Consider the following 15,620-nt stretch of genomic DNA (forward strand, 5'->3'; position numbering starts at 1 on the left):
TCTAGACACAGAAATCTTGGTACTATTTCCAAAAAAACGATATTGTACTAGGGCTGAACTTTCCGGCTGCTTTTAGAATGTCTTGTTCCTCCTGTGTCTCTTTTTAAAATGTATTCTTTGAGAATTTCATAGTCTATTTTTATCATATTCTTTCTCACCCCCCAAGTCCTCCCAGACCCTACACCTAATTTCATGTTCTCTCTTATAAACAAACAAACACAAACACAAAACCAAAAAGCCACTAAAACCATGGAGTCTGTAATGGTTTGTATATGATTGGCCCAAGGAGTAGCTGTATTAGGAGGTGTGGCCTTGTTGGAGTGGGTGTGTCACCATGGGTGTGGGCTGAAGACCCTCACCCTATTTCCTGGAAGTCAGTCTTCCACCAGCAGCCTTCGGATGAAGAGGTAGAACTCTTAGCTCCTCCTGTATCACGTCTGCCTGGATGCTGTCATGCTCCTGCCTTGAGGATAGACTGAACCTCTGAGCCTGTAAGCCAGCCCCAATTAAATGTTGTCTTTTATAAAACTTGCATTGGTCATGGTGTCTGTTCACAGCAGTAAAACCCTAACTAAGACAGAGTCCGATTTACAGTTTGTGTTGGCCAACTGCTCCTGAGCTTGCAGCCGGCCCTGTACTGTGGTTGATATGCCCAGCATCATACCATTGAGAAAACTGACAATCCCTCACCCAGCAGCTATTATTGGGGAATAGGTTCTTGCCTGGGGCAAGAATGTGCTGAGATTTTTGTGCCCTGCGCTTGTGCAGGTCTTGTGAGTTCATGCGTGCAGCTGGCCTGTCATGTCTGGAAGACACCCTTCTCTTGGAGGCATCCACCACTTCCGGACCTTACGATCTCTCTGCCTTCTCTTCGTATAGATCCCGGAATCCTTGGAAGAGGAGTGTGATAGAGACATCCCACTCAGGGGCGAGGCTGAGCACTGCAGAGTCTCTGTCTCTGCACACTGTGCAGCCGTGGGTCTCTGTGTAAATATTCACCTACCTGGTGAGGTGCGCTGATCCTCTGTCAGTAATTAGTAAAGAGTTTCCCCCTCTCCTCCTCTTCCTGACTTCCCTGGTGGATTTTGTCTCAGAGACCTGTGGATTTGCCCTGCTGAAGGCAAGATGATGCCCGGAAGTGTTAAAAATGGGCATCCTCCCCCTAAATTCCAAGCTATAGTTGTTGTCAGGCCAGATGGTGAATTCAAGGATCTAAGAGTAATACAAAAGGAAATATGCTGAGTTCTTTTACTAGCACATTTCCCTTCCCTGTGCCCCACGGAGGTCATTACTTTCAGCGATAGAGTAGATTAACTTAAGAAATATGCTTGCAAGTGATCAATACTTTATTCGTGCTTAGGCACAAAATATGGTGTGATTCAACACCTTCCTTACACAGCTGGGAAGTCAGTCTTTTCTCTGCTGGTGAGATTGGCCTATGTTGCTGGCAACCATTTGGTGTCTCAGCAATACGGCATCAGCCCATTGTTCCTTTGTAATGTCTGTTAAACCTGAACAGAGCGAAATAAAGGTGTGTTGTCTTGTCCCAGTTTTCGGGCTGCTTCTCTGTTCAAATGATGCTGTCCTTTGCTGGATAAACTTTCTGTTTGATAAGGTCCCATTTACGAATAGTTGGTCTTAAAACATGTTTTCAGGGACCTGTTCAGGAAGTCCTTTCCTATGTAAGTGAGTTCTGTCAGATTAGTTAATTCTTCCATGGTCCAGTTAACATCTACAAACCTTGTTACAAGGATTAAGCAATGTTGTTAGATGCTTTCTAGTACAGATTAATGGCTGGCTAAAATGGTTATCTCAGTCCTCATTCACTGATGGTGGATAAGAAAAACTACCCAAGCCATACCTACACCCTAATTGAACAGAATGTACAGTCCCAAGTTGTCCAAAGATGACATCAGCAGCAGTCCATTGCCTCCAGCTCTGTCACATCGGAGTGATGTGTGTCCGAGAATGCATACCAAGGCTGTTTTGCAGGAAGCTACACAATGCTGTGTGTCCTTTTTATTTAGAAAAGTTTTATTCCTCATGGATTACGCTTCAAGATTTGACATTTCTTTTGCAAAGATTGCTTTCTACCTAGAAATACAGATCTAAAAATATAGGTCAGCAACCCCAGATTACATCATTAGCCAACATTATTTATTAAACAGCATTATAATCAGGAAGGATGTTAGAGTTTAGCCTCATGGTTAAATTTCCTTTAGCCATCTGTTCCAGAACATTGGATTTTCTCCACGCTACCAAGAGGATCTAGAAAACTAACTGCTTTGCCAGGGTGGCTGAGGAGGCATTCTTATAGTTCTTCACATTTAGTGCCCTAAAATCAGAAAAGAAATGTGCATTTACTCTTACTAGCCTAGATACTATTCCTTCACATTCTTTAAATATTTTCATTAAAAGGCCAGACCAACATTTTTATGACATAAAATCCTACAGCAATTGTCTGCGGTGCTGGTAACCTTGGGACCTGATGGGCTCCAGATAAGGAATCTGTTACTGAGCTCTTTGGAAGCCCAGCCAACAAGCAAAACAGTCTTGTCGACTTAAAAAACAAACAAACTTTGAATTAAAAACAGGTATACTTAGAAAATCTAAGAAGCAGAAAATTTTATGAAATATATTTCACTACTAGTAACCATTAGTTTATTAGCTTTCAAATTAATATAGAATGACTTGAAACTGGACTTAGGTGATTATGATCGATCAGTGGCTTAAATAACAAATTTACCCTAATACGCAGAGTAACTGAATCACCTGGCTGTGTATGGAAAAATTGCTCAGAGAAATGGTTCAGTTTTCATTTGTTCTTTCAGAATATTTCACTTTACAAAACTGTAAAGTACTTTTAAGAATGGACAACATTATAAGTGTGTGTGTGTGTGTGTGTGTGTATGTGTGTGTATATATATATACACATACATACATATCAACTGCATTGTCAACATCATCAATTACCAACAAAGTACATCTCCTACATGAAGAACCAATACTAACCGCAGTCTTGGAATTAGCTCTATATTGCTATATTGCCTCTAATGATGACCTTTCATCTCAGCATCACCATGTAAGCCAGAGACTTTGCCTAGACCGCACGGTTTCACTTCTATTTGCCATTTGGGGATTTTATAGCTACTGAAATCAAGCATTTGTAAAAATGATCACCTAACATAAAATCTGCATGTACTACATTCTAGGTGATTACAATATTGTTACATTTTAAAAGATGAGTTCTTGGGAAAGACATTAATTGCAATATTTCCAGTGAAGCTTAAAATAAGTGTACATGAAATAATCACAGGTTAAAAGCAATAGGAAAACACAGCCTTCTGTAGTTAATGCTGTTGATTTTACAAACAATGAAGAAATAACTAAGAGTTTAACATCTCGTCTAACAATATAAGAATCAATATGTAATATGTAATATGCTGACATTGCCTTCTTCTTAAGGTTTTATTTTATGTGTGTACTGGTTGGTTTTGTGTGTCAACTTGACAGAGGCTGGAGTTATCACCAAGCAATAAGCTTTAGTTGAGGAAGTGCCTCCATGAGATCCAGCTGTGGGGCATTTTCTCAATTAGTGATCAAGGGGAGAGGGCCCATTTTGGGTGGTGCCATCCCTGGGTTGGTAGACTTGGACTTGGGTTCTATAAGAGAGCAGGCTGAGCAAGCCAGGGGAAGCAAGCCAGTAATTAGCATCTTTCCATGGCCTCTGCATCAGCTCCTGCTCCCTGACCTGCTTGAGTTCCAGTCCTGACTTCCTTCGGTGATAAGCAGTAGTGTGGAAGTTTAAGCTGAATAAACCCTTTCCACCCCAAGTTACTTCTTGGTCATGATGTTTGTACAGGAATAGAAACCCTGACTAAGACAATGTGTATGAGTGTTTTACCTGCATGTATGTCTATGAACCATGTGATACTGCAGAGGCCTGAAGAAGGCTTCAGATCTCCTGGATCTGGAGTTACAGATGGTTGTGAGCCACCATGAGGGTTCTGTGAATCCAATCCAGGTTCCCTACAAGAGCAGCCAGTACTTTTAAGCACTGAGCTATCTCTCCAGCCCCTGTGCTCAGATCTTCCATTTTAAAACTATGTACAATGGGACTGGACCAAAGACTTAGAGAACTTGCTGGCTTTGCCAAGGACCCAGCAGAACCTCCACAGGTAGATCACAACCATCTGTACTGGCTAGGGCATCACAAAGGCAGAAATAATCCTTCCTGGTTAATGGACTGAATAGTAGCCAAGCCTACCTTTTGACATTCAGCGCCATTATACTTTCAATGGGTCTGCTTTTAGGTCCATTGGGTGGGTGGAAAACCTTGTCACCTTTCGAAATCACCTTTCCCACTTTAACCACGTAAGGGTCAGCTGAGTGCGCTGGGTAAGGGTCAAACGTCCCTGCTTTCATTCCACCAGCCTGTACGTAAAAACAAGATGGTTCAATATCAGTTTGTAAAATGCCTCTGCAAAATTACATGGTCAAGAAGTTCATATATGTTTTTCTACTCAACAGAGTTGGTTTTACATTTAAAGAAAGTTATCCATTCTGTTCAAACCCCAGCAAAGGGTCTTTCTGCTGCCAATTATGTAGGATCCAAACATTGTAATTCTTGTAGTTTTTTTAATAAAAGTGACAGGAGGAGGAAGAAAGAAGACAGGGATATAGCTCAATGGCAGAGCCTTTGCCTTTGGAGGGTTTGATCCACAGTACTGTAGTAAAAAAGAAGGAAAGAAGAAAGAAAGCTAGCCAACTCATTCTTTTGCTTGCAACATCTAAAGCCAAATATATGTAGATTAGAACTAGGCAGTAATTATATGCATATACTTTTTCTCAAAGTATTATATGTATATTTTTAATTAACCAGAATAGTTTTCTGTTTTCAAAGTCCTTGTTCCATAGTTATCACAGAATGTTCTAGCACCCTTAGGAAGCATCCTATGAAAGAACTAATGATGGTTATGTACTAGTAGCTGAAACACAAATATCCAAGCGATCTTGAAGAGGTTGTGATAAATGCATTCTACAAAGGAGATACTGTGCTCGCTAGCATTTATGTCAATTAGACACAAGGTAATGTCATCAGGGAAGAAGCAATCTTAATCAAGAAAATGCCTCCTAAGATTGGCCCATCGGGAAGCCTGGTGGACATTCTCTTGATCAATGACTGATATGGGAGGGCCAAGCCTGTCGTAGGAGGTACCTCCCCTGGGCTGGTGGTCTGAGTGTATAAGGAAGTAGGTTGAACATCACAGAGATGCACCTCCTCCATGGCTTCTGCTCCAGTTCCTGCCTCTAGGTCCTCTAGTCTCCTGCCCTGGCTTCCCTCAGCAATGGATTTGTAGACTGATATAAACCTTTTCTTTCCCAAGGTGCTTTGATTATGGTGTGTCATCATAGCAATAATAATCCTAAATAAGACAGAAATTGGTATCAGGATTGTGAGTATTGCTGTGATGGATCTGACCATGTTTTAGGGGAAGGAATATGAAAGGGATTTTGGAATTTGGAGTTAGAAAGGCTATTGAGGAGTCAGAAATCTGTAAGAGCTTGGAAGATAAGAATTTTGAGAGCAATGCAAAGGTGGAGGCCTGGATTGTGACATTCAAGAAGGAAGTTTGAGAATCCCTTAAAGTCTCTGGCAAGGCCACTGGCCATTTTGAACTAAGAACCACTAAAGTGATATGTTGGGGTTGTTCTTGTGCACTGTGTATTCAGATGCTGAATTCTGTGCCCCAAATCAGGCTGTGATCTGGACGTGGACATTGTATCAACCAATGTGATGCAAAGAATGCTCCCCAATTATCTCTGATTGGATAATAAAAGGCTAGAGTCTATGACTAAGCAGGAGAGAGAGGAAGAAGAGACCTGAGGTGAAGTAAGGGGGTCTCAGGTGGGGACTATGAGGAGGGGGGGGGAGAAGAAAGTCGACCATGCAGCAGGATGGACCATGAGCATGTGGCCAAGAGAAGCTCTCCCTGAGGACACCCATGGAGTAAAGCAAACTCAAACAGTGAGTAACACGGGGCCTATGTCTGGGATGTAGGGTTGTAAAGCTCAGAACCCGTCCAATCTAGGCATACAGCTTGTTAATTAAAACATCAGGTCTCTGTGCACTTTATTTCAGAGAAATATGGGCTAAAGTGGGGCAGATCCCCTTCATAAAATTTTTTTCAACATATGGCACCTAATGTAGGGCTCACATTGACAATCTTGAGATTAAGAGTCTCATGTTCTATACCAACTGAGGGTTAAAAGTATAGATTTTACTTATTAATGATGACCTTAGAACGATGTCATGCAATAGATTATGTGTTTCGTTTTATAGAGTTTGGAAAACTGAGATATGTACAAACATTGATGCACGCTACTGATGTCTGCTTGGAATTTCAACAGGCACTTGCCTTAAATTCTAAAGAGGATGATTTTAAGATTAAACATTTATTAGAGATGATGACTATCTTGGAGATGCCTTGGTGGACTGAAGCTGATGATGCTCAGGCATATATATCCATTAGGATACAGCAATTCTTCTAGACATTATGGCCTAAGACCTGATCCTGGGGCAGCTGCAAGGAAGCTGGTCAGCTCACTTGGCCACCATCACAGGCTGTTCCCGTCAGGACTTCAGTTAAGCCCTCACCTTTCTCGGCACGCAGAGACCAGACAACAGATACTACAGCTGATTTTCTTAAGACTGACTTGACTATTATCACAATTTGGGGAGGTCAAAGGAAAAGCGACACCCCAAATCAACAGTAAACAATTTTAAGAGAACTGTGCCCCATTCCCAAAAGGTAGGGTAGATGTTTTATGGTTGTTCTATGGGTAATGAATGTTTATTGTTATTTTAGGAGAGCTGGTTACATTGTTAATGTTCTTGGTCAGGGAGGAAACAGTAAGGGAGGATAGATTCAGGGATTTCTTTTTTCCTCTATCCTTCTTTCTCTCTTATCTAATGTTAGGGGAGAAAGGGAGAGAAGGAATGAAAAGAAGGGGGAACATAGAAATAAGATAATAGGCAAAAGGTAGATAATTAAATCTACTTTTAGACCAAAGAGTACTAACAAGCCAAAAACCTTTCAGTGGTATAAATCCATGCATCTTGATGCAAATTTGAGGTTATACTTTGCTACAACAGAATATATATATATATATATATATATATATATATATATATATATATATATATATATATATATTCTATTTGAGACATTGTACCTAAGTAGTAAGTCTTTAAAATGCAACTAAGTTCCAATCCTTTTCAGGGCTGATAGTACAAACTGTTTAACATAATTAAGAAATGCAAGTTAGCAGTCAATCAAACTCATGGTCATGTTCAATACTCGTCTAGTTAACAGAAATATGCTTCCTAGGTTGAACAGATAATAAATAGCTAGTAACAAGCAATGCTTGCCAATTCAGATATACTAGATAGATGGTCTTCAAAAATCTCAGAGACCTACAGATCACTGCATTTTAGGATGTTTTATTATGTGTATTTAACTGGAAACACATCAGCTCCTGCCAGCAGCCCTTTCTGCTTCAAAGAAGATGATGGGGTCAAAGAATCTGCTTGTGGGGTTTGCTTCAGATGTGGCAAACCTGCCCCTGCTTCAGCTAATTCAACTGGACAAGCATGGATGCGGGGAAGCCAACTGGTAAGCTTTGCAAGAGAAAGATAGGCAAGTCTTTCATGACTCCTGTTCCACAGAAGTCTGTCAGACTTTCTGGGCCATAGGCTGATGCTCCTATGACTCAGAGATTTTGGGGTAACTATCCAGACAGCCAACTTTCTCTGGCTTTCCTATAATTTTGGAAGCTGCTTGCCTAAACTTCCTACTTAGATAATATTTATTCCTCCTCACGTCTCCAATGGGGTTGAAGACCAGATACTTACATTCTCACAATTAAGGCTTAAGTTGTTTAGGATTTAAATTGTTTACAGTTGATTTGCAGTGTCACTATTCTCCGCCCCCTCAAATTGTGATAATAGTCAAGTCAGTCTTAAGAAAATTAGCTGTAGTATCTGTTGTCTGGTCTCTGCGTGCCGAGAAAGGTGAGGGCTTAACTGAAGTCCTGACGGGAACAGCCTGTGATGGTGGCCAAGTGAGCTGACCAGCTTTCCTTGCAGCTGCCCCAGGATCAGGTCTTAGGCCATAATGTCTAGAAGAATTGCTGTATCCTAATGGATATATATGCCTGAGCATCATCAGCTTCAGTCCACCAAGGCATCTCCAAGATAGTCATCATCTCTAATAAATGTTTAATCTTAAAATCATCCTCTTTAGAATTTAAGGCAAGTGCCTGTTGAAATTCCAAGCAGACATCAATAGCGTGCATCAATGTTTGTACATATCTCAGTTTTCCAAACTCTATAAAATGAAACACGTAATCTATTGCATGACATCGTTCTGAGGTCATCATCAATAAGTAAAATCTATACTTTTAACCCTCAGCTGGTAGAACATGAGACTCTTAATCTCAAGATTGTCGAGAAGCAAGAAAAGATTAGACTATCGAACCTTAATTATAAAAGCAACTAAAAGTGATACAGAAGAAACAGACAGACCAGGCAGCTGGAGTATAAATTAAGAACTATGTTCTCAAAAGGAGAATTTGATTTTATAAAGATAAGCCTTTCAGGCTAGAGAGATGACTCAGTGGTCAAGAACACTGGCTGCTTTCACAGAGGACCCAGACTCTGTTCCCAGTACCTACCCTGGGTTACCCCAGCCCACTGGGCCTCTGTGCCCAGGGGCCCCTTCCCCTCTAGTGCCCTCCACCTGTGTGTACATGATGCTCATGCACATATAGATGCAACAGACTAGAGAAAGTATTTCAATACAGAGGAAAAATACATAAATTCTTAGTATATAAAAAATGTTTTCTCAATGCAGACAGCATATGACTCCTTGTAGCATCTACAGCAAGATGAGAAGGATCTGCCAGAAACCGAAAGGCCAAGGTTCAAGTAATGTTCATAAACAGTCAAAGCACTTTTGTTTGTATGCACACAGGTTAGAAGCTTCTGAAAGAAGCAGTGGGAGACAATTATTTCCATTGTTTTGCAATTTACATAATGATTTTCAAAACTTCATTGAAAATTCAAGCATATCCAAAGCAAAGAGCAACTGTTTGGCTGTGATACATTTCTTGTTTCAGTCATGCTTTGTGGTTGTGATACCTTTCTTGTTCCAGGCATGCTTTGTGGCTACAGGGGTTGGGGGGTGGGGGGTGGGGGTGGGGGGGGTGGGGGGGCTCATTCTTGGCTACACGGGCTGGCCAGCAAGCCCCTCTGGACAGCCTGTCTCCTCCCCCTACCCTACACCCATCACCAAAATTGCACACACGCTGCTAGGCCCAGCCTTGCCTGGGTGCTGGGCTCCAACTTGACATCATCAGACCCATCTCCCCAGACCACTTTGTGGCTTTGTAAGATCTCGTCAATCTTCACACAAAGAAAGGCTTACATGGGCGCTTCAATGATTTGACAGCAACAGCAGAACACAGGTTCTCCCCACCCCCAGCATCCTCTATTCTCCCTCCTTCCTTCCCTCTGGTCTTGCTACATAGCCTAGGCTAGACTTGAACCCAAACTCCTGCTCCAGCTACAGAAGGATGAGGACTGCAGACATGCCCCCGCCCACTCTGCTTGAGGTTGTGTTTCTTCATAATGCTCAGTCACTTCTCATTCCGAAAGATTTACCTTTTTACCAGGAGAGGAGGGCTTAAAGGGCTTTGGAGAAGGCTCCTTCTTTTCTTCCCTCCTAATTGGAGGCAAAGGATGCTCTAAAAAATAAGGGTTAGTATCAAAATAGTCCTTCGGATGAAGATTCAACTTGAAAGGCGACCCTTTGAGCAGTCGGTGGTGTTCTTCACTTTCTTTCTGGAATTGAAGAGTTTGAACATTAGACACAATTCAAGACCAAAATCACCTTTTACATTAATTGTACATGTGCAGATTCTAAAACCCATGCCACTGGGTGTGCTGTTGAAAACATCCCCTTATGTTCAACTTTTATGGTTAAAAAAAGGAGGAGGAGGATAAAGGGAGGAAGGAGGGAACAAGGGAGGAAGGGAGGAAAGGAAGAAAGGGAGAGAGGGAGGGAGGGAGGGAGGGAGGGAAGGAAGAAAAGGAGAGAGGGAGAGAGGGAGGGAGGGAGGGAGGGAGGGAGGGAGGGAGGGAGGGAGGGAGGGAGAAAAACAATTTACTTGAGATTTAACAATCCATCACCATACCATAGCCCTGGTCAGCAGGAAGGAAAAGGCTTGCTCTCTAAGTCAAGCTCCTTCCTCCTTTCTATCATTTTTCAAGAATTAAAGGAAAATGCTCACCTTTGGTGTCACATCTTTGAATGTAAATAAGAATACTATTTCCCCTTGACATTGTTAAAGATCAAATGAGATTATGTAGGGAAAGCACTTAATATATGCCTGGCCCTTAGCAAATATCAGTTTTTAGTTCTAAGCACAAACCATACTTAGTGCTTACATTACAACATTTTAATATTATAGTATTTCTAGCTACCTAATACTCAAGCAAAACAAAAGTTATTTTTTCAGTCTTATATTACAATCCTTTCTATGTAGAAGAACTAAATTTAAAATTGCTAGCTCTTGATAAAATAGCAAAACAAAAAATGTTAAATACAGATTTAGAAATATAAAATACTGATTTTTTTCATTTTTACACACATGAAATTTGATGTTTCATCATTTAACAGACTGAACGGGAATAATTTAAATGAGATTAAAGTGCTCAAGAGAAGACCTTAGTATGCTGTGTTGGCTAGATTTATCTTGACTTGACCCAAGCGAGGATCGGGTACTCTCAGTTGAGGAAATGCCGCCATAAGAATGCACAACAGCATAAAGACAGACATATCAATCACAGAACCATACTGAAGATCCAGACATAAGTCCACACACCTATCAGCATTTGAATTTTAACAAAGAAGCCAAAAGTACACAATGAAGAAAAGACAGTTTCTTCAACATATGTCAGGTAATAGGATGGCTGTATGTAGAAGAATAAAAGAGAGCATATTTATCACCTGTACAAAATTCAACTTAGAGTGGATCAAAGACCTCAATATAAAACTAGATACACTGAATCTGATAAAAGAGGAAGACAGGATAGACTTAAATTCCTTGGCACAGAAAAGGATATTCTGAACAGAACATTGACAGCACAGCCACCAAGAACGACAATAAGGCCTCATGAAGTTGAATCTTTCTGTACAGCAATGGACATGGGGCAAAGCAACAGTCTACAGAATAGGAAAAGATATTTGCCAATTATAAATCTATTAAAGAATTAGTATCTAAAAGATATATATATATATACATATATATTTATATATGAGTATAAAACATGAACATCAAGAACACAAATAAGCCAATTGAAAATTGAGAATAAAACTAAGCAGAGAGTTCTCTAAAAACAAATAGCTGGAGAACTTAAATGCTTAACATCCCTAGTCACCAGGGAAACACAAATTTAAATTACTTTGGGATTTCATCTTACCAGTGAGAATGGCCAAGATCAACAAAACAAATGGCACCTCATGCTGGTGAGGACTGGAAGCGAGAGGAGTACTCATCCTTCAGGAGAGGAATGCAAACTGTGGGAACCAGTGTGGTCACTCCCCAGGAAGCTGGGACTCCATCCACCTCGAGACCCAGCTGTACTGCTCTTGGACATACACCTAAATGATGCTTCATCCTACCCCAAGAACACTTGCTTGGCCACGTTCATTGCTGTTCTATTCACAATAGCCAGAAATTGGAGACACCCATGACGTCTATCAACTGATGAATGGACACTGAGAATATGATACACGTATACAATGGAATATTGTTCATCTGCTGAGCAATGTGAAATTCTCAGGTAAACGGATAGAACCAGAAAACAAAACAAAACAAAACAAAACAAATCATCCCAAGGGAGGTAACCCAAAAAGACAAATAGGTGTTTTTTTCTTCTACATGAATGATAGCTTTTAAGCATTTTATATGTTTGCCACAACGTGAATAACCACAGAGGTTAGGGGCGTTCCTGGGAAGGAACCCACAGAAAGGAGAGGAGCTCTCACAGAAGAGGAAATGGAATCTATCCTTATGGAAAGACGAGGAGGAAATTAGAACTGGAGGATTAAATAGGGAGGGGCATAGAGGTGAGGGGTAAAGGAGAAGGGGAGAGACAACTGACACTGTAGGTCAATTGAAAAGCCTTATAGAAACCTACTGCTCTAGATGCCTCCTGAAATCCATACATATATGAAAGGAACCTAGATGGAGTCAATGAGTAACAGGGGAGACAGAGCCCCAACTTGACATCTTATGCTACTGAAATCTCCAGTACCAGAAATGAAGATCTTGTTGAGCTGGTGGTAAAAGAAGTCCCGTGAAAAGCCCCAAACAGTACAGGCTACTGATAAGACCATGTATGCTATTCTCCATGACATGATGGTAAGGCCCTGTTGTTGAAGACAATACATATGTCAAGCTGGTGCCTAACTACAAGCTTTTCCCCCATAACGTTCATGGTACCGGAAGGCACTCTGCACACTATGGGAGGAGAATCAATAGCTCCTCATCCTCAGTCTTCATCAATATCTCCCAGCTACAACTCCCAATACCCCATGACCTCTAACAACAATCTGCCTCCAAAATATATGGATACAACAGTGGCTCAGATGTTCTGGGAGTAATCAACCACTTTCTGATTGGATTTAAGGAACACTGGACAAGACGGAATCCATACCTGACCCAACTAAAGTGACCAAGAATCTAGATAGGTCATTCGCCTAGAAGAAAACCCAATTAATTCTTCTAAAGGAATATAGCAATAAAATGACTCTTAATGACATATTGCTATACCCATAGATGAGTGCCTTGTTCAGCCCTCATCAGAGAAGTATCTTCTTGTAGTATATAATTAAAATAGATATCCACACCTGGACAGTGTACAAAGAGTGAGACTTTGGAGATGTTTCACCAAAGCCCACCCTCCCATCAAGGCCCAGGGATCTATGAAGAAGAGGAGGTAGAAAGTCTGTAAGAGGCATAGGTGATGGATGACCCCAAAGCAATAGTGGCTTCCTGACACAACAGGATGATGCTCTCATCTGGACTGAGATACTGTGATGGCAGGCATAAGTCCTGCACAGGTTCAAGCCAGATGGGGTCCCAGCAGTGAGGGCGGTAGGCATGGCCTCCCACCCACAACCTAGAAGCCCTCAGCATTTGATGCCTGCTGGGAAAGAGAAAGCCAGTTTTCTCCAGTGGGGCCTCCCTGGGTTTGTTAACCACACTGCAGGGCAGGCCCCACGCCCAGGAGTTGCCCACCAACACAAAATGAACTCAATCGTGTTTTTGTAGTCTTTTTGTCTCATTTTGCTTTGTTTAGGTACTTTTTGTCTTATTGGTATTTTGCTTATTTATTTTGATTTCCACTTTTGTCGGTTTGTGAGGTGTGTGTGTATGTGCTTGTGTCTTAGTTTTTTGTGTGTTTTTTGTTTGTTTGTTTTATGTTTGTTTTAAAGTAGTGGTTTCTCAACCTTCCTAATGCAGGGACTGTTTAATACAGTTCCTTATGTTGTGACCCCCAACCATGAAATTACTTTTTTGCCACTTCATAACTGTGATTTTTCTATGATTGTGAATCGTAATGTAAATATCTGATATGCAGGATATTTGTCATGTGACCTTAAAGATATCTCAAAGCACAGGTTGAGAACCACTGTTTTAAAAAGGGGAACATAAAGTCGGGTGGGTAGGAAGGTAAGGGTGATCGTGGAGGAATTGCGGGAGGGCAAAACATGATCAAAATATCTCAGGGGGGGATGTTTTCTTCAGTTACAAACAAAGACTGCCAGTCGGCAAGTCTGTAGTACATTTCTCACTGGGTGACTGATTTGGGAACTCACAAATGGTGGCACCCTTGCCGCTGCTCCTGCGTACTCTAAGCAAGCTAAGCAGGCCAGTAAGCAGCATCCGGTTTGCTTCTGTCCCTCTCCATGTTCTCGCCCCACTTGAATTCCTGCCCTGAGGTCCCTTAGTGCTGGCGTGGGACCTAAGAGTTGTAAGTTTGTAAATCAGGCTGCTATTAGTGTCTGATCACAGCAACAGGAACCCTAAGCCACAGGCGCATGCGCAGCTCTCTGGGTCCGTACTCCCCTTGAGTCTCCTCCTCTTGCAGCCTGTTTCCCCATAGAACCTTGTGAGTTGTTAGCCATCTGCCTTCCTCTCTCCACACTGGAGCAGTGGTCTTTTAACTATTACATGTATCCTTTGGACATTGTTTCTTACAATTTAATTCTCATGGGAATCAACTCAGGTCATAAGCTACCAAGCTCAGAGACTTCTGATTACACTGACCTGTTGTGTGGCTTTTGCATCAGAAATGCTAACACTCATATGATTCTAAAACCTGCTATTAAAATGCAATGTAAAAATATTATGTGCATGGGTGCTTGCCTTACTTGTATGTCTGTCAACCACTTGCATACCTGTAGCCAACCAAGGCCAGAAGAGGGCACTGGATCCCCTGGAACCAGAGTTACAGATGGTTGTGAACGGCTTGCTATGTGGGAGCCAGAACTCAAAACTAGGTCCTCTGGAAGAGCAGCCAGTGCTCTTAGCCATTGAGCCATCTCTCCAGACCCACATAAAAATGTTTTAAGTCTCCTGTGTTTACTAGACCGTGTGGTGGCCATGTTTTATCAGACACAAATTGTTTTATCAGCTGCTGACCTAGAATATTGCTAATCAACACACAGATCCCCAAGTGATCAAGAGACAGAGCAAGATAAAATTTTATTGTGAGTTAATTTTCAGAGTTGAACAAATAAAGGTTGAAATGTTGAAAACATATGATTTTACCTTATAATTCTGTTTTGCTGCATCATACAGGTCCGAAGAATGAGAAAGCTGCCTGCCTATGGTGACATTGGCATAGCTAAAAACAGGAGTAGGTGACGGTGAATGAGAGAGTGCTCAGGTGATTTGGTAAACTCACAACAAACTGTATAAAGTACTAGGAATACTTACCCATATCCAGTTCCTTTTTTTCCTGGGTTGGTATATAAATTCTTCCCTGGTGGCTGATACTTGTCCTTGGGTTTTAACTGAGCACTGAAGAATGGGACAGGGCCACCAATTGTTCCATAATAGCTTCCCAATCCACTTCTTCAATGGCATTTGACATTTTTTTTTAAAAGGAAGATATTAAAATGTCAAATTCTATGTTATATACATCACCACAAATTTATTTTAAAGGACTGAAAAAAAGCAGAAATCTTAGAAGATTTACTGTACCAAACATGTTTCCTCCTGTGGAGTGAGAGGGCCTTGAATCAACCAGACATCAATTGGCTACCCCTGTGGATTCACGTCACTGCTGTACCTATGGGCATAGCTTGACACACTGCCCATTACTGCCGTTCGTAGCTGGATGTGTCTGGTGATGGCTTTTTGACCACAGAAAGCTACATGGCACATTTGGTACTATGAGAGCTAATCATCTGGATCCTGGTCAGTAGCAGGTTAATTTCTCCATCTTTTATGATATATATATAATATATGTATGTATATATTAT

The 15,620-nt window shown here is 41.3% G+C and overlaps 1 protein-coding gene across 1 annotated transcript in view; it reads right to left on the bottom strand.

The window, feature by feature from the left end:
• C18H4orf47 (chromosome 18 C4orf47 homolog) overlaps positions 1–15,620 on the bottom strand; it is a 22,871-nt gene continuing 7,251 nt past the window's right edge. The window contains exons 3-7 of the mRNA XM_052162045.1: positions 15,073–15,210; positions 14,905–14,980; positions 9,725–9,904; positions 4,268–4,434; positions 1–2,335 (exon numbers count right to left, since the gene is read on the bottom strand). Coding sequence (XP_052018005.1) covers positions 2,269–2,335; positions 4,268–4,434; positions 9,725–9,904; positions 14,905–14,980; positions 15,073–15,210 — 628 coding nt within the window. The 3' untranslated portion in view covers positions 1–2,268. The remainder of the gene's footprint in view (positions 2,336–4,267; positions 4,435–9,724; positions 9,905–14,904; positions 14,981–15,072; positions 15,211–15,620) is intronic.

This window comes from Apodemus sylvaticus, chromosome 18 (assembly GCF_947179515.1).
Source record: "Apodemus sylvaticus chromosome 18, mApoSyl1.1, whole genome shotgun sequence".
NCBI lineage: Eukaryota > Metazoa > Chordata > Mammalia > Rodentia > Muridae > Apodemus > Apodemus sylvaticus.